The sequence below is a fragment of the Triticum aestivum genome, chromosome 3A (genome assembly GCF_018294505.1).
Source record: "Triticum aestivum cultivar Chinese Spring chromosome 3A, IWGSC CS RefSeq v2.1, whole genome shotgun sequence".
NCBI lineage: Eukaryota > Viridiplantae > Streptophyta > Magnoliopsida > Poales > Poaceae > Triticum > Triticum aestivum.
The window spans coordinates 579,788,155-579,807,130 of record NC_057800.1 but is presented as its reverse complement, the minus strand read 5'-3'; the positions used below and the strand labels follow the sequence as shown (position 1 = coordinate 579,807,130).

The 18,976-nt window shown below is 46.7% G+C and overlaps 3 protein-coding genes across 4 annotated transcripts; 2 read left to right on the top strand and 1 right to left on the bottom strand.

Annotated features, from left to right (window-relative positions):
* The first annotated feature begins 2,346 nt into the window (after nucleotides 1-2,346).
* Nucleotides 2,347-7,928, top strand: LOC123062352 (transcription factor HBP-1b(c1)-like). Its single transcript, XM_044485819.1, has 12 exons — nucleotides 2,347-2,578; nucleotides 2,692-2,896; nucleotides 3,983-4,086; nucleotides 4,271-4,344; nucleotides 4,432-4,653; nucleotides 5,253-5,327; nucleotides 5,404-5,463; nucleotides 5,725-5,802; nucleotides 5,902-5,953; nucleotides 6,345-6,616; nucleotides 6,791-7,039; nucleotides 7,484-7,928. Exons 2-12 carry the CDS (start codon nucleotides 2,802-2,804, stop codon nucleotides 7,628-7,630), a joined length of 1,428 nt encoding a protein of 475 aa, XP_044341754.1. The 5' UTR covers nucleotides 2,347-2,578; nucleotides 2,692-2,801; the 3' UTR covers nucleotides 7,631-7,928.
* A 414-nt stretch (nucleotides 7,929-8,342) lies between these two features.
* LOC123062351 (dihydropyrimidinase) lies at nucleotides 8,343-12,317 on the bottom strand. Of its 2 annotated transcripts, XM_044485818.1 has the most exons (13): nucleotides 11,889-12,286; nucleotides 11,623-11,793; nucleotides 11,189-11,243; nucleotides 10,832-11,101; nucleotides 10,536-10,747; nucleotides 10,271-10,391; nucleotides 9,880-9,967; nucleotides 9,732-9,810; nucleotides 9,414-9,501; nucleotides 9,281-9,321; nucleotides 9,131-9,183; nucleotides 8,868-9,024; nucleotides 8,343-8,784 (listed from the first exon to the last, which is right to left on the bottom strand). In XM_044485818.1, the coding sequence occupies exons 1-13, from the start codon at nucleotides 11,967-11,969 to the stop codon at nucleotides 8,584-8,586; spliced, it is 1,617 nt and encodes a 538-aa protein (XP_044341753.1). In that variant the 5' UTR covers nucleotides 11,970-12,286; the 3' UTR covers nucleotides 8,343-8,583. The 2 variants fall into 2 exon arrangements, with proteins under 2 accessions (XP_044341753.1, XP_044341752.1); XM_044485817.1 differs by having other exon boundaries at nucleotides 10,536-11,101; nucleotides 11,889-12,317.
* Nucleotides 12,318-14,232: 1,915 nt separating this feature from the next.
* LOC123062349 (disease resistance protein RGA2) lies at nucleotides 14,233-18,163 on the top strand. The gene has a single exon (XM_044485815.1). The coding sequence runs from the start codon at nucleotides 14,233-14,235 to the stop codon at nucleotides 17,761-17,763; it is 3,531 nt and encodes a 1,176-aa protein (XP_044341750.1). The 3' UTR covers nucleotides 17,764-18,163.
* The last annotated feature ends 813 nt before the right edge of the window (nucleotides 18,164-18,976 follow it).

Sequence of the window (18,976 nt, the reverse complement as noted above, 5' to 3'; positions counted from 1 at the left end):
CAGAGCTAACGTGATAGGAGGGCGATATTCATGCATTTGGAGCACATGATCCCGAGGCTTCCTTGATCCCTAGGCTTGCAGATGTCAGACCAGCTAACCATATGGTATTTCTGCTTATTGTTGTCGTCGGCCCAGTAAAAGCGGGACTGAATTTTGGCAATCTCATGGTGCAGGGTCTCGTGGAGGCTGTAGAAGCTCATGAGGAACAGGAGGCGGCTGGAGAGGGATGAGTTAATGAGAATGGTCTGAGCCGCCTTTGACAACCATCTACCCTGCCAAGGTTCGATGCGCGTTTGGAGCTTGGTCACGGTCGGGCGCAGGTCCGCGACGGTTAGCCGGGAGTCACTAATGGGCATTCCCAAGTAAGTTGTGGGAAAGGCGCCGAGGCGGCAGTTAAGCCGGTTGGCAATGGCAAGCGACTCGGCCCGAGAGTAGCCCATCACCATCACATCACTCTTGTCGAAGTTTATCTTAAGGCTAGACATTTGTTGGAAGCAGAGGAGGAGGAACTTAAGGTTGGCGATATCCAACTCCGAGCCTTTGACCATGATAATGGTGTCGTCGGCATACTGGAGGAGGGAGATCCCGGAGCCGCCAGCCAGGTGGGGAGTGATTCCCTGAATATGGCCAGCAGCCTTAGCCTTATCTAGAATGGCGGCAAGCACGTCCACCACCATATTGAACAAGAAGGGGGAGAAGGGATCACCTTGCCTTACCTCACAGAAGGTGGGGAAGTAAGGGCCGATCTCCCCATTGATGTTCACGGCAGTGCAACCGCAAGACACCATCTGCATTACCCTGGAGATCCAACGGTCGTCGAAGCCCTTACGGAGCAATACTTCCCGAAGGAAGGGACAACTAACCGTGTCGTAGGCCTTATGGAAATCAATCTTCAAGAAGACCGCCTTAAGGTGTTTAGCGCGCACCTCATGGAGAACTTCGTGAAGGACTAGCACCCCATCCAGAATGTATCGCCCTTGAATGAAGGTGGACTGGTTGGGGTGGGTAATCTGGTCAGCAAGGAGGGTCACCCTATTGGCGTACCCTTTAGCCAGAATCCGAAAAATCACGTTGATGGCCGTGATTGGACGAAACTGACGGATGTCGGAGGCGCCCGGGACCTTCGGGATGAGCGAGATGATCCCATAGTTGAGGCGCCCGAGGTCGATAGACCCAACATAGAACTCTTCGAAAATGGCCATGATCTCCGGTTTGATCACATTCCAGAAAGACTGGAAGAATTTCACCGGGAGGCCATCCGGGCCCGGGGCCGAGGTGGGGTTCATGCCGCGGATGGCATCCCAAACCTCGTCCTCGGAGAAGGGGGCCGTAAGGGCCGCGTTCTCCTCAGCGGAGACAAGCTGGCGGCCGGACCAGCAGTCGAGGGCCAAAGATAAGCCTCCTCGAGGGGAGGCAGAGAAAAGGGTCCTATAGAATCCATCGACATGAGCCCTGATGTCCCGGGGGGACTGCAGCAGAGAACCCCCATCCCAAAGGAAGGGGAATGGTATTGCGTCTACGCCGACCATTCGCAATGCCTGGAAGTAGGCCGTGTTCGCGTCACCTTTCAGAACCCATTTCTGGGCGCCGCGCAAGCGCCAGTAGGCCTCCTCGTCGGTGTAAATGACCGAGAGCTGGTCCTCCAAGTCGTACCTAGAGAGCCAATCCTCAGGCGAGAGGCCCACCGCATCAGCGCGCAGGTCGAGGGCCTGGATGGCGGACAGCAGGGTCTTCTTGCGCTCGCGAAGGTCACGCCCCAGGTTGGCACCCCAACCCTTCATAAATTGTCGGCCCCGCTTGGCACAAAAATGCCAGGAATCAATGGCCGAGGGGGGACGAGGGTGAGGGTGACCGCGGGCCTCAACCCAACGAGCACGAACCGCCTCCACGAAGCCGGTCTGGGACAGCCAGAAAGTCTCAAACCGGAATCGTGGGGGTATCGGGGGGCGCTCGTCGGCAGAGGAAAGAAGAAGGGGGACGTGGTCTGAGCCAATTCTAGTGATAGCTCGGAGGGAGGCGAGGGAACAACGGAGGTCCCATTCCGGGGAAATTAGGACCCGGTCCAGAACGGACTGACAGAGGGAGTATTTCAAAAAAAAGAGGTAAAAACGCCTTTTTTTTGCAGGATAAAACCACCTTCTTTTTCACCTCTCATCATCCTCAAATGATTCAACAGTATCTCAAATAGTTGTCCTGAAGCGGCCATGCAAATTTTACATACATTTGGAAATTCTTAAGCAGGCAGGCAGGCATAGTGAGTGATGAGGCTTGACTGCCTCACAGTAGCCCACTGTGGTGCAGAGGCAGAGGATGACTCCCGCCTAGAGATTGCTATGGTCCAAACGTCACTCCTCCAGCGGGACTCGCAAAACCAAGGAGCCATCATAAAAATAATGGCCGGAATTCGAGGCGCTGCATCGCTAAGCTAAGCTCTCCCCCCTCCCTCCCTCCCTTGTGCCACTGTCGCCGGTGGAGGACTCTCCCAGCTTCCACCGTTCCTCCTCTCATTCCCTCCTCCCCCTTCACGGCTTCACCCACACGAGGCCACCGCCACCACCTCGCAGCCCCGTCCCGTCAGGTTACTTCCACTACTTGCTCAGCAAACTGATCAGAGTGTCAGGACATTCAGAGATCCTAGCAAGCTTGTTCTTCTTCCTCTGCCCGTTCTTGATTCGCTTCTGTTGGTGACAGCGGCGGCGTCGGAGAAAGAACCCCTTGCTTCTTCCTCTTCCGCAGGTTGGTGAGGCGGGGTGATGCGCCAGGCAGCAGCACCGGGGGTGCACGGCGGTTGATGGTGGCGGATGGAGAGTAGGCGAGGAGGAGGAGGAGGGCCGGCGGCGGCGGCCGGCGACCCGCGCGGGCCGATGCCGGGCTTCGGGGCTCCTCAGCACACCATGTAAGTCCCCGCGCTGCCACCCGCGACCAACCCCATCTCCAGTTCTTCCTTGTCCCATTTGCTCGCTCGCTCATTTCTGCATGCTCCGTCTCCGTGTTGTCTCACTCGCTTTCCTGCGCTCCACCGTGCGATTACGAGCCCTGATTGCCGATTACTTAATTGATCATGGCGCCGGGGCGCCGCTGATTGCTCCTCCTTTCCCGGACGGGAAGGAAAAGCGGGCCGCTTTCCCCCTCTGATTAGCTCTTGTCGATGTGGAGTGTCAAGTGCGGCGACCTTTAGCTCGAGTGCCGTGATGATTAGAGGGGCGGAGCAGCTTTGCTAGCACTAGTAGTAGTAGTAACAGGGATTTGGTTGCTGCTGTTCGTGTGCCTCGGGAGGGAGAAGAAGGAGCAATGATTGCCGCGAGGCCTCGCTCTCTCGCTGCTGCTGCTGCTGCCTGGGGAGGTATCATTGATTCGTTTGGGCGTGCATCATTAACTCTCCAGGGGGCTCATCACTGATCTCTGGGAATCAGTGGTGCTCTGGTAGGTCCAGATCTTCAGAAAAAGGCAGAACACATGCTGGTTGGGCATGCACGTTTGGGGTTAAACTCATGGAGTAATAATTTGAACAAAGTACTACTACTTACGTGTTAGTAGGAGTGTAATACATTGTGCGTGTAGGGGGTGGGGTGGGGTGGGGGTCTGTCATGATCTTCAGATTTTTGTTTTTTTGAAGAAACTGTGCTATGCGTTTGTGGACCAGAGCCAAATATATTTATCACACGTCCGAGCGGTCCCTCTTGATGGTTGGTGCAGATACATAAGTCTGCGACCGATGCAATTGAATGAATGGCAGGGTGATTCTTCCAAAGGAAAAAAGAAACATATAGAATGCATCATAGCAATTACTGAATGGACAGTATGGGATGGGCATAGGATGTAGAATGTGATATGCAAGACTAGAATAAGAAAAGGAGGAGCTTTGTTGCAGGCTCAAACTATTTTCTGAGCTTTTTTTTTTGAGGGAAGGATTTTCTGAGCTTTTTTTTTTGAGGGAAGGATTTTCTGAGCTTTGTTTAACTGTGGTGAAAATTGCTTGCAGCCCAACAGATGTGAACATCATGCAGCCTTCTCGAGTTGCTGATTTCGGGGCACTCGCGCACTCTGCTGGATTCAGAATAGAAGATCTTGCTAATTTCAGTACAAGTATGTCACTCTTTTCTCAATCAATTGCGCTAGAAACTTGCCTCCAGTGATTTTAACTACGGATCCTGTACACTTTTCTGCTTGTAAAAAAAATTACAACTCCATATAGATTTCAGTGAGTAGCACCGTCGAGGTTCATGATTACTAAAGCTTACTGGTTTCTCCTTTGTTTGCTGATGTTCAGATAATTTATTCAATCTGAAGCCAAATACACATGCATATACCAGTGAACCCCTTCAGTTTGGAAATTACGGAAAGGTACCAGTGACAAGTCAGAGCCCCAATTATTAAGTGTTATTCCATCTACATGAGGAATTGATGCAGTTTTTGCACCCCAAATTGCAGTCCATTTCTCCGACTGATCTAGCTACTACGGCGGCGGCAGCAGCAGCAGTAACAGCAGTTGATCCTCAGGCACTACTACAGCAAAAGGGAGCGCAACCAAATCTAGTAGCTTTAAGAACTCATAACAATGATAACTGGGGAGAGTCAAGTATGGCTGATACAAGTCCTAGGACTGATACATCAACGGATCCGGATATAGACATTGATGAGCGCAACCAAATGGTACCTACTATTCTCAGCTCAATTTTTTGTCAGACTGTCTCATTGTGATTGCGCACTCGATATTGAACTTTTCATACTCTCAGGTTTTGGAGATCAAAATTTTGTTTCCAAAATGTTTCTTTCCTTGCAATTAAAGAGCTGTTTGAATTCCCTAAAAGATCTTTGAAATATCAGTATTATGCACGTGTACACATGGCTTGAGATCTTGAATGATTTGTTAGTGTTAAGGTCCTTTGGTAGTGCCAGTTAGATACCTTGTTCCTGTTTTCAGTTTCCTATCCTTTTGTTTGAGTCTGTTTGGACATTTGCGTCATTTCGCCATGCTTCTTAATAATATGTATTCGACAGAGGAAAATGGTCCTATGTTGTATCCAGGATGGTGTCATATCTTAATGCTATTTCAAGTAGTAGCACCATTATCTTCCCACATAACAGCCTAGTTGCCTATAACTCATTGAATTTAATTCTTATTAACACAATTGCTGAAAAATACTGTTGCGGTAGTTTTTTTCCCCTCAGTTCTCTTTATGCTTATTGTTTTAGTATGAGTGATCAGCTTATACCGAAGCATATTGGTTTAATGATTATCTGCTTAACAGTTTGAACAAGGACAGCTTGCTGCCCCCACGGCTTCTGATTCTAGTGACAAATCGAGGGACAAATTAGATCATAAGGTACAGTTGCCACTACATATCTGATGCTTTGATCACATGATATCCATTGTTTAAAGATAAGTTTCGTTGCCAACAGTCACTTCGCCGTCTTGCCCAAAACCGTGAAGCTGCTAGGAAAAGCCGTTTAAGAAAGAAGGTGAGCCTGTATATTCTTAAAATGTTCACTCATATCAGATTCCATTTGTAATGTGCTCACATACTGTGGTAGCATGGTAGATCGTTTAAAAAGTGTATGAGGTATCATTTCATCCTGAAGCTTTAGTACTACTGTAGCATGGATTTGTGCTAGGCAATCTTTGTGAGCCTAATACATGATTTTGCTTCAGTGGTAGATTTGGTTGGCAAACTTTATTGTTATCATCTTAACCCTGCCTATTTCACCATTTGGCTTTGTCAGGCATATATCCAAAACCTGGAGAGTAGTAGATTGAAACTTACTCAACTAGAGCAAGAGCTTCAGCGTGCTCGTCAACAGGTATATGCTCTACATTTCCATACAAGATTCATCGGAAATTTCTTGTGTTAAGCCGTTAAACATCCATCCCTTTTGTTTGACTGATGTATACTTCTCCAGGGCATATTTATTTCATCTTCAGGGGATCAGTCTCAGTCAGCGGGTGGAAATGGTAATATTCTCTAATTATTAGATTGGTATCAGCAGTACTATACTGTGTACTGTATTTTGTTATGGGGCTTTTGTTTGCCCTTTACCTGAGTGCTCCTTAGAATGTGGTAGATAAAATAAGCTAGATACAACCACAAGATGCAATTATCAACTGATTTGTTGGCGAGTAGTACCATTCTTTTTCTGCACCCGTATTCGGGCTTTCAACATATAGATACTTCCGCTGATGCCTAGTACTTGTTAGTTGTTATATCTTACACAGTAACAGTAACAAGTATTGTATCTTGTAAAGATTACTAGGTTACATACATTATCCTTGGCCTTTGGTGAAGCTCGATTTTTGTGCCATTATTCTGTCAGTGCCTTTTATGTTAATGTTCTATAATTTGTAGGAGCTGTGGCATTTGACATGGAGTATGCACGATGGTTGGAGGAACATAACAAGCATATAAATGAGTTGAGGGCTGCAGCCAATGCACATGCTGGTGATGATGATCTTCGGAAAATTGTTGATAGCATCATGGCACAGTATGATGAATTTTTCAGGCTCAAGGGTGTAGCAGCCAAAGCAGATGTTTTCCATGTGCTGTCGGGAATGTGGAAGACCCCTGCTGAGAGGTGCTTCATGTGGTTAGGTGGCTTCAGATCATCCGAGCTCCTTAAGGTACCAGTGTGATATGATTTATGTTACAGACACAATTAAATTCCTGATCCAGGGCCCAACTTAGTGAGTAGTTTTCTTTCCGCAGCCCTTATGAGCATGTCAAGATGATTAACTTGTGTTCAATATGTAGTTACCATGTCCGTCTATACTTTAATACCAATATTTCTGTTGCAGTTACTGGCAGGTCAACTAGAACCTCTTACTGAGCAGCAGCTTACTGGCATATGCAACCTCCAACAATCTTCTCAACAAGCTGAGGATGCTCTTTCTCAAGGTATGGAGGCACTACAACAGTCGCTTGCAGAAACCCTGTCATCTGGATCCCTGGGCCCTGCAGGATCTTCCGGTAATGTTGCAAGCTACATGGGGCAGATGGCAATGGCCATGGGGAAACTTGGCACCCTAGAAAACTTCCTCCGACAGGTAACCTACACAAACCGTGCAGTCGCTCTTTCCTCTGCTTAAGTTGTTGCCATATTGCCTGAGGTGTTTTGGGCAGACTATTTGGGGAGTTAGAATATTGTGATATGCCCTGGTCCTTATTTTGGAGAATAGAATCTGAGCCTAGGGTGGTGCGGGGTTGCGTGTTCTCACTACTCAGATCGAGTTCTTAGCTCGAATTGCCCCTTTTCCACTTCATTACTAAAACATGCGATTCCTTCATAGCACGCTCCATTTTTTTTTGCATTTTTTTAATTCTGGAGAATAAATTTAGGAGCTTCCAAATGTTACTGAGCTTTCAGCTGCACATTTTCACTTGAACTGATGCATCATGGAATAAGGGGGGAAAGCAAGAAAACATAGAAAAAGAAATATTAAATTTGTATTCAACTGGTGATGAATTGTTCAACAATGTTTTATCTGCAGGCTGATAATCTGCGGCTACAAACCCTTCAGCAGATGCAACGCATATTAACCACTCGCCAGTCTGCACGAGCTCTGCTTGCAATAAGCGACTACTTCTCTCGGCTACGCGCTTTGAGTTCACTTTGGCTTGCCCGTCCACGGGAATAAATTGAATCGATTCATAAATAGCATAATAATATTAGGTACTGCATCTCGAGTGTTGCATTAGCCAGCCCCATAGGAATTCAGGTATTCCCTACTCCCTAGATTCTTCACAATGTTCTTGTATTGGCGAGAAGTTTGGATCAGAATCATGTGATGAATGTTTACAGCAAATGTTCAGTGGATATTGCTGCCTGTAGATGACATCAGATTATCAACTATCGAACAAGTTCGTACCATTTTTGAAAACATTGGGGATGTACATACTTGCAGAATAGCTTGAGATCTGATGATGTGATGTGCTTGTGGACTTGTGGTGTACAATCGCCTAAATAAACCATACAGCCTGATGAGGTTACATGTTCAGATTCATAAACATCTCGACATCGGTTCTGTTCTTTCGAAGAAATGCCAAGTTACTTAATGGATCATTTTTTTTTGAAATGGAACAGTATATTCCACTCACAGTGGACCAGCATGAATGCCGTCCAGGAGTACCCTTACACCATCAGGAAGCCCTTCAGGCCACGGTAGCCTGGGCTTCATGGATCTGAACATGTTTAAAAAGAAGTGTGATCCTCCTCATTCCCCTTTTAGTGGGCATGCATCATGCTTATTATGGTAGAAAATTTGACCATTCAAGGTATCAGCGTGATATGGCGAAACTCCCAAAGCTTATTTGACATCATGATTTGGCAAAGCTTGAGCAAATTTGCAATTTCCCCAATCAGAAATGTGATTTTTATATTCGCAAGAAAATAAATGAAGTGCCTTGTATGCATAATTAACTTTACAATTTCACCTATGTCCGAATCTGGATATAAACGAGGCAGATTTGTATGTACAAGGAAGCTACACATGGAGCAGACGGCGTTCACCTTTAGGTGCAATTTGTCCTTGAACCAGATGGGATAGTGGTACCGTCAGTGGGGCAATGAGACCAGCCGTGGAACACGCAGTTAAGCAGCAGCAGCAGCAGCCTCACCACGCTGTACAGGTGCTCGGAGGGAAGCCCTGTAGACGGCGTCCGACTTGTCAAGGCCGTCGAAGAGGTATCCGAAAGGCGGTGTCCTGACGTATCTTCCTGCACCGGGCACGGCGTTCAGATTGCCATCCTCCCACACCACTCGCCCTCTTGAGATGGTCACCTCTACCATTCCCTACACCAATCAGACAGAAACGATCACAGGCTGGATCTGGATTGTTATGGCATATTAACAGTTGTGAGCTGCGAAGAGCCAACCTTTCCTTTCCTGCCCTCGTACACGTTCGTGTCGGACCTCGTATGGTGTGTGCGCGTGCCCATTGCGAAGCTCCTCTTGGGGTTCAGGACGATGATGTCTGCATCAGATCCCTCGAGGATTGCTCCTTTTCGCGGGTATATGTTGAAGATCTTGGCACTGAAAAGATTAGAGAGTAGTGTGCATCATTATACTTTAAAACTGTTTGCTTCTTGTTTTGTTTTTCTGATTTTGTTTTGATGTAGCTATAGAATTTCTGCACTACCATTCTGTGCTTGTCACTCTCACATAATCGGTGACTGTGATCTTGCCGGTCTCCTGTACATATACTGAATGAAGTCAGAAAACAGAAATACCGGCAATGGAACCAACTTAGTACCCATCACGGAAAACAACATTTGAAATCAAAACTTACCACCATGCTATCCCAAATTATATGCATCCTTTCTTCAATACCTGGGATCAAGTAATGAAAAGAGAGATGCCTTAGCCAGCTTCCATTTGCAATGACACAACACAGTTTCCTTTGTTCAAGCCCTATGGCTTACCATTTACGCCATTGGGAATCTTCCTGAAATCATCAGAACCGAAAGCTTTCTGAGTGGAATTGAAGGTGCAATGATCAGTTCCCACAAGCTGCACAGGAACAAAGAACAGTTATGTGCTTATTCAAGGGATGTTTCTGTCTCCATACTAGACAATGTACAAACAATATGTTAGCAAATAATATTCCATTATTATTTATAGCCCCACAAATAATCTTCAACTGTATAAGCTAAACACCAGCTTGAAGCGCTTTACTTTAAGGACTCTGCAACTTTAAGCTTTAGGAAATTAAGGTGGGATTCTAGATTCAAGCGTGTCACCTGTAATATCCCTGATGAAAGAGCAGCTTGAAGCGCTTTATTATGCCCCGCTTCCCGGATTGGAGGACTCATCACATACCTAGAAGCATGATATGAAATAAGAGGAACCACTACATAAACATATACTGATTGTATGTGTTGTGTTTACTTTGAAGCAGTTGCGAAGTCAGGATCCCAAAGCCAAGAATCATCAAGGACTAGCCCAGATACCACAGGTTCACCAATGACTCTCTGGCCTGCAAAGTTCGAGTTTGCATCAACTTACAATTTGACACACACTGAAAATTTAAATCAACTCAGGTTTGGGGGTATGATGAATCCCATGGGACTACCCAGTTCTGAAGCCCCAACAAGTTATTTTGGTTCCTCAAAAAAGCAATAAGTTATTTTGGGAGCACCCAGTCCTGAATTTTGTGTGTGTTGGTATAAAACCGAAACCAGCCAATGTTTATGAAATTAAATGTTCATAAAAAAACTCTGGCTGTTTGCATGCATGAGGAACTAGTTTGAAATTTGAACTAAATGACCAGGCACCATACCTTCTCTTTTAGCCTTGGCAATCTCCTCCATTGCATCAGTGCTCATCACGTGAACAACATACAACGGTGTATTGACGAATTTTGCTAATCGAATTGCCCGTGAAGTTGCTTCGCCTTCCAACTGCAGAAAAGAAGAGAAACTTAATTGACTCATCACTACCTTCCTGTGAGAGGAAAGCACAAATTTCATGTTAAAGCTATCTCATCAAGGGACTTGAATTTTGTCAAAAAAAAAAACATGAACCCGTCAAGACAAAGGAATTACAACTGGAGGTCTTGAGAGAGCATGCCCTTCTGGACCAGTTATCCCAAGATCAATCATCCGCTGCTGTCCCTCAGCAACAGCATCCCCGTTCTCTGCATGAACCATAGCCAGTGCACCAAGAGACTTGCATTTCTGTAAGCCTTGAAGGAGGAGGTCGTCCGTCACCATCAATGAACCTTTATATGCCATGAAGAACTTGAAAGAATTGATCCCTGAAAATTTGGCACAGAGGATCTTCGTCATGTAACAATATGTAACAGAATAATCCAAGAATGCAGAAGAGAGTATGCACCCACCATGTTCCTTGACCATCACTTCCATTTCCCTTGAAACCTCATCATTCCACTTGGTAATGGCCATGTGAAATCCATAATCCATAGCAGATTTTTCTGCTTTGTGTTTGTAGGATTCCAAGCCTGCAGTCAAGTTTCCATTCACTGGAATGACAAAGTCAATGTGCATTGTCGTCCCACCAGCCAGGGCTGCTGCATGACCACTATAGAAGTCATCTATGGTTACAGTTCCCATGAACTCCATCTCCAGGTGGGTGTGCGGGTCAATTCCACCTGTGATATTCACCAGAAGCCTGATGAACCGATGATAAACCAGCAACGACTGAATTATCAGTATTCAGAACTATTGCAAGAAATCACCTGGCATGACATATTTTCCGGTTGCATCGATCACTTTGACATTATCGTCACCAACCTACAAGTGATATGATATGAGAACATAAGAGAATTAATTGGTAAGGTTGGACAGCAAAGGGAGGACATGATTTCCTCAGAACATTTCACTTCCAGCCAAAGGAAATCTAGCAAAAAAGAAAGAAAAATAAGGTCAACAGTCTAAATCTACCGTTACTGTCCCTGCAGATTCCCGTCGGTACTTTTCAAGTTTACCGTGAGATTTTTGTGGCGAAGCTAGCAGTGTCAGTTCGCCCTAAATAAGCAGCGGCAGCAGTCCCAAAGCACCCAAACTGGTATCGTACTCGTACAGGTGTGCGCAGCAGAGTGGCTCCTTGGTCTCAGAGTGGATCCCAAGATTCTGAAAGAACGAATCTCCCAGACGCAGAGCGAGAACTCACCGGGATGTTCGGCCGGACGGCGACGACGACGCCGTCCTCGATGTAGACGTCGGCCTCCTCCGCCCGGTGCGCGTTCACCATCGTCCCGCCCTTGATCAGGATCCTCGTGCCGTCCCCTCCTCCTCCGCAGCCGCCGGCGCCTCCTCCTCCTCCTCCCGCGGCCGCGCAGAACTTCACGCGCGCACCCAAAATCCAACCGCGTAAGAAGAAAACCAACCAAAGGCAATCAAACTAGAAACAAACATGAGACGACGCGGGGCGCCCACCTCGTGTGCCGGGTGAGACGCCGCGACGGCGACGGCGGCGAGCAGGACGAGCAGGCGGCGGATGCGGCAGGGCGTCGCCATGGCTCGGGCCGCCACTTTCCAACTCCTGCTAGCCGCGATTCGCTTGTCGCAAATCGCAGCAGAGTAGTAGTGGTGCTAGTTTGTTGGTTTGTTTCACGCCTTCTCCCTCTTTGACAGAGGAGCGTATCTTGTCTAACAGAAAAGCTCCGGATTGGCTGGTGCGGCCCCAATGTATCCGGATAATCTCCTTCACTCCACGGGCTGTTGACTTGCATAGCTCAGGCACCAATGGCAAATTCATCCGGGTCATTTTCACGGTGTGCCATAAGAGAGCCGATGATTCTGTGGATTGATTCTCTCAGACTCTGGCTGGAACAAAGTCCTGCATGTGCTTTAGACCAAGTTCACTAGTGAAAATAATAGAGTACTCCCTCTGTAAAGAAATATAGGAGTATTTAGATCTTATACTCCCTCCGTCGCATAATACAAGAACGTTTTTTACACTAATGTAGTATAAAAACGTTCTTACATTATGGGACGGAGGTAGTATTTCTTTACAGAGGGAGTATTTATCAGGGAGCATCCATCGAAGTGGCCAGTGGGCAGACAGGACACATGCAGCACAGGAGATGCTGCGTGCTGCAAGCTCAGCTAAGCCAGCAAAATCATAGGGCAGCAAGTAAGATGGGATCATGGCGCTTCTGCGTATCTCATAAAATCAGTCAATCAGCAGCATGAAGATAACAACAAACGCTGCATACTGGGGGGCAGCAAAATGCCTGGAGACGTGGACACTGAACCTGCTGCATCCGTTGAAGAACTTTCTCAGTCGCCTCCGCGCGGCCGCCTTGATCCGAAAAGGTGCCAGACAAGATCCTTCTTCTAGTAGTATTGCTATACCTTGGCGTAACCTCAAAAAACGCCGTAATAGCAGCTCTTCTTGTCATCTGCAGAACCGTGGATCTGTCAAGAAGATTCCAAACATGCCGATGATCATCCCTGATGTTGCCAAGTCAGGAGTGACCCCAAAGCACACTTGATCCCCACCTTAGGCCAAGCAGAAACCAGTCATCACTTCATCAAATAACTGCAAGAGATCTTTCTTTGTCAGCTCAGCTCATGGAGTGTGTTTTGCTTTGCATACACTCCAGGCCTCCAGCAATCTCCCCTTCCTTGGTAGCTTCACAGACATCACATTCTTCAGAATGGAGCACCAAAGGTGGTTACTATCTTCAGAGTTCCAATAAAGGCAGAAATTCACCTGAATCAAACAAGAAAATTACTAGTATAGTGATCATATCTTGGAAATACCAAATAGTCTTCAACTCTGATATTTATATATGAAAAATATTTAAGCCAAGTTTCAGCTAAATCAAACAACAAAGTTCTGGTATAGTGAATCGTATCTTGGGCAAGCCAAGTTTTGATGACGTAAACTTGGGCTTGAACCAAGCACACCCTAACACCTCCAGGCATCATATCCTGAAGCCTAGAGGAAACATTGATTTCCCTCAAAAAAAAAAACATTGATCAGCAGAATGTTTATTTTTTCACAGAAAGTGCCAAAAGTAAAACAACAGCAGCATCCCCATGAAAAGTTTTATGTATATCCATGGCAGTCATTTCGTTAAACAAATCGGATCTACAACTAAGATATTGAAGGAACACATCTTTGCACAAGGCATAAATAAGGCTATATATGTTTGGTTCCCATTATATTTGTATAAATTGACAACTGTGGAACGTACCTAAACATTTAGAAAAAGATCCTGCTTTTCCTATGGCGCAGCCAAATAATTTTTATTACATATTCCCGTGTTTTCAGTTCATATAGGATTTATTTAACATGCCATGACACCAAATTTCTGTATTTTCCATTCTTGTGTTGCATTTTTGAAATTTCGCAAACCAAAGAGGCCCTTAGAATTATAGAACTGCTCACTTGTTTTTCATTTTTGTTCAGTGTCACTTTGAAAGGAACCTCAATGATTAGGTCCTGTCACTCGCAGATAGTGAGGTGTGAAAGCCAAAAGTTAGGTACAGCATACACCATCCACCATCCACCACCAAAGGCTCTCTGTCCAAAGGAGCAGTTAAATATCTCCAAGCCAGGGGATGGTTCTTCTCCTGCTTATTTAATCGTTTGTGTTGAAGATGAGTCTCATGAACTGTACTGCACGACCATAAGCAGAACCTTCACCTAACATGACTAGGCATAGTTAACCAGAGAGACACGCTTGCAAAGTTCAAACTGAAATTTTCAGAAGACCTTTCTGGCTTGGTTTCACATGGAAGAGAATTCATCACTTGCTAGTTGCTACTGATGCCCAGGATAAGGAAAATGCATGGAAATGGCCAAGCACCATCGGGTGAACAAGTCAACACGTCCCCAAAAGCACATGGTCCTCAGTCCTCACCAGTGTCTACTCCTTTCAGCCTTTCTTCCCCTTCTGCCTTCTCACACAGTCAAACAACTGAAAAACAAGGAAACAAAGCTCCCATGGCAGCAGAGGCAATCTTAGGAGCCTTCATGCAAACCCTGTTCCAGAAATTGTCTGAAGCACTTCTCGACCACTTCAAATCTTGCAGGGGCATCCATAGCAAGCTGGAGAGCCTCTCCCAGATTCTCTCTCAGCTACAGGCCTTCCTCGACGACGCCGAGGCAAAGCAGCTGGCAGACGCGTCCGTGCGGGGGTGGCTAGCGAAGCTCAAGGACGTCGCATACGACCTGGATGATCTGCTCGACAGGTATACAGCCAAGATTATGTATCTGAAGAAGAGGAAGGTGAAACTCTCCACCAAGGCAAGTGTCGGTTCCCCTTCTTCCTTCCTGCATAGGAATCTGTACCAGTACAGGATAAAGCGTAAGATTAGCGGGATATTGGAGAGGTTGGATAAAATTGCAAGAGAACGCAACACGATTGGGCTCCAGATGTTGGGTGAAATGAGCAGGCGTGAGACGCCGGAGAGGCCACAGTCAAGCTCTCTTGTGGATAGTTCAGCTCTGTTTGGCAGGGAGGGAGACAGAGAGGAAATGGTGAGGCTCATGCTATCTGATAATGGGCACAGTTCCTGCAATGTTTGTGTTATTCCAGTTGTTGGCATGGGGGGGCTTGGTAAGACAACTCTTATGCAGATGGTGTACAATGATGACAGAGTGAAAGAACACTTTGAGTTGAGGATCTGGATCTATGTGTCTGAATGTTTTGACGGGAGAAAGCTAACGCAAGAAACTCTTGAGGCTGCTGCCTATGACCAATCCTTTCCTAGCACCAACATGAATATGCTACAGGAAACACTCTCTAGAGTGTTGCGGGGCAAGAGGTACTTGCTTGTCTTGGACGATGTTTGGAATGAAGACTATGATAAATGGCTCAGCTACAGAGCAGCCCTAATTTCAGGAGGGCTTGGAAGCAAGATAGTGGTTACAACACGCAATGAGAATGTTGGCAGAATCATGGGAGGGCTAGAGCCCTACAAGTTACAGCAACTATCGGATGATGACAGCTGGTCCGTATTCAAGAGCCATGCATTCAGGGATGGTGACTGCAGCACATACCCGCAGCTGGAGGTGATAGGAAGGCAAATTGTGAAGAAGCTAAAGGGATTGCCTCTCGCATCGAAAGCATTAGGGAGCCTCCTCTTCTGCAAAGCAGATGAAGAGGAGTGGAAGGGGATACTAAGAAGTGATATATGGGAGCTACCAGCAGACAAAAATAACATATTGCCAGCTCTGCGGCTAAGCTACAACCATTTACCACCACATCTGAAGCAGTGCTTTGCATTCTGTTCCGTGTATCCAAAAGATTATATATTCAGTAAAGAGAAGTTGGTTAAGATTTGGCTAGCACTTGGTTTCATCAGGCAATCTAGAAAGAAGATACCGGAGGATTCTGGTAATGCAGATTTTAATGAGCTAGTAAGCAGGTCTTTTTTCCAGCCCTACAAGGAGAACTATGTGATGCATGATGCAATGCATGACCTTGCTATATCAGTTTCCATGGAACACTGCGAGCGATTTGAGGATGGGACAAGATACAAAAATGCCATAAAGACCCGTCATCTTTCATTTCCATGCACCGGTGCCGGGACCAAGCATTTTGATCCACTGTATGGGTTTAGGAAGTTAAGAACACTAATTCTCATGCATGGATACAATTCTAAGATGTCTCGGTTCCCTGATGGTGTCTTTATGAAACTTCAATTCCTTAGAGTTCTTGATATGCATGGAAGAGGTCTTAAGGAATTACCAGAGTCTATAGGGAATCTGAAACAACTTCGCTTCCTAGATCTCAGCAGCACTGAAATAAAAACATTACCAGCATCTATTGTCAAGCTCTATAACTTGCAAATTATGAAGCTGAACAACTGCAGCTCACTAAGGGAAGTGCCACATGGCATCACTAAGCTCACTAATCTGCGCCACTTAGAGGGAAGCACAAGGCTACTGTCAAGGATACCAGGAATTGGAAATTTGATCTGCCTACAGGAATTAGAAGAATTTGTTGTCTTGAAACGCCCCAGACACAACATCACAGAGTTAAGAAACATGGATCAGCTGCAAGGAAAACTTACCATTCGTGGCCTCAACAATGTGGCTGATGAACAAGATGCAATTTGTGCGAAGTTGAAAACCAAAGAACATCTTCGAGCTCTACACTTTATATGGGATGAGGACTGCAAACTTACTCCTTCAGATCCACAAGACGAAGTTCTGGAAGGCCTTCAACCACATATCGATCTCAAGGAATTGATGGTTAAAGGTTTTCCAGGGGCGAGGTTCCCGAGCTGGCTTGCTACTTCATTTCTTCCTAATCTGCAAACCACACATATCTGCAACTGCAGATGCACAGTTCTCCCGCCATTAGGCCAACTTCCTTTCCTCAAAAATCTCAATATAGCAGGAGCAACTGAGGTGACACAAATTGGACGCGAGTTCACAGGACTTGGGCAAATAAAATGTTTTCCAGCATTAGAAGAGCTTCTGTTGGAAGATATGCCGAAGCTGGGAGAGTGGATTTTTTATGATGCTGATCAGTTGTTCCCTCAATTAACTGAACTTGGTCTCATCAATTGCCCAAAGCTGAAGAAGTTACCCCCTGTTCCACCAACACTTACAACACTGAGGATAGATGAAGCTGGACTTGAGTCACTTCCAGATCTTCAAAAAGAAGCTTGTCCGTCTTCTCTAACATTTCTATACATCAATGGTTGCCCGAATCTAACATCTCTGCGTGTAGGCTTGCTTTCACATAATCTGACAGCCCTCAAGAGTCTAACAGTAGCCCACTGTGAAGAGCTTGTTTCGCTACCAGAAGAGTGTTTCCGTCCACTTACATCACTTCAGTTCCTGCACATCTACGAGTGCCCTTGCCTGGTACCTTGGACAGCCCTGGAGCGAGGCTTGCTTCCCGCTTCAGTTGAGGAAATCCGTCTAGTATCTTGCTCTCTGTTAGCACATGTACTTCTAGATGGCCTACAATACCTTCCTCGTCTCAAGCATTTTCAAATTGCTGACTACCAAATTGCTGACTACCCTGACATCAGTAACTTTCCACTGGAGCTTTTACCTCACACACTTCAGTTCTTAGATATATCACGCTGTGATGACCTCCAGTGTTTGCCTCCTGGTCTGCATAAAGTCTCCTCACTTGAAACACTACATATCTCCAACTGTCGTGAGCTTGAAAGCTTGCCAGAAGAAGGTCTGCCCAGGGGGCTCAAGGAGCTTTACATCAATCAATGCCCAAAAATTAAGCAACGATGCCAAGAAGGTGGGCAGGACCGAGTCAAGATAGCTCACATCAGAGACATCGAGATTGATGGGGATGTTATTGTGCTTGAGCAGATATAGAAGGTGACACATTTTCTCATAATGACATTGATACTGCAATCATATACTCCCTCCGTCCCAAAATAAGTGTCTCAGCTTTGTACTAGCTTTAGTACAAAATTGTACCAAGCTTGAGACATTTATTTTGGGCGGAGGGAGTATATATTTTCCAATATTAGTCTCAATAAAGAGTTAAATTTCTGTTGCAAGCTGCAATTGTGATTAAATATCTAAACTGATGTGACGATGATTTTTTCATGAGCAAGCAGTTCGAGTTTATATATCGCAACAGTCATAGGGTGGTTAACCAAACTAGGAGGAAAGAAACAAACTAGACCATCAAAATATTAAACATACTGCGAATTAGTTCTTTTGATAAATCTCTTTGCAGCTTGGTGATAGTAATTAACTACTATAGAAAGTGATTAATGACCACGAGTGTAATAGTGTACTAGAAAGTACAAACCATGAAAAGAAGTAGTGTTATGAAGTCGTAGATATCTTGTTTACAGATCTAATAGTGTAATCGTGTACTAAAAGTACACCATGAGTGTAATAGTGCACTAAAATGTACACATGCTGAATACTCACACTTGTACTTATCAGCTATCTGGGTTAACTGAGGTTGCATGGGAGAATTCTAAGTACGGTTGATAACCAGTCAATTTGTAAAGGTCATCAGCGGATGGCTGGCGCTCCAGCAGGCGTTCCTGCGCTCGACGCCGCCACCTCGCCGGCGGCTCCCCGCCTCGCCTCCCCCGCCCCCAGGGCCCCTCCCGCCTCCGCGCCACCGGCCTCCCCTGCCTCTTTCGCGTCGTCGGAGCGGTTCTCCTGGGCCGACTGCGCGGAGGATCCTCCTTTCCCTCCGCCCGCCGCCTCGCCGGTCCCGGCGCTCCCCCGCCCCGGCAGACAGCCTTCTCCTCCCTGCCGGCCCGGGAGCTCAGCCCCCCACGTGAGGGGTTCGGCTCCTGGCCGGCGGTCGCTCCTCTCCCCCCCTGCGGCTCCCCGGAGTCCCCCCCTTTCCGCCCCCTCCCAAGCCGGGGCCTTGGCTGGCCGAGCCCCTCGTCGCCGGAGCGAGCGCTCCTGGGGCGTGGCTGGGCGCTCCGAGAGGGGCGCCGCCCGCTCCTCGTGGCGCCGCCCGGTGGTGGCGGCCAGGCCGCCGAGCCCCCCGCCCTCCTCCCCATCGCCGGCGGGTTCCTCCCCCTCGGCTTTTTCTCACAGGTCGCGCCGCGCC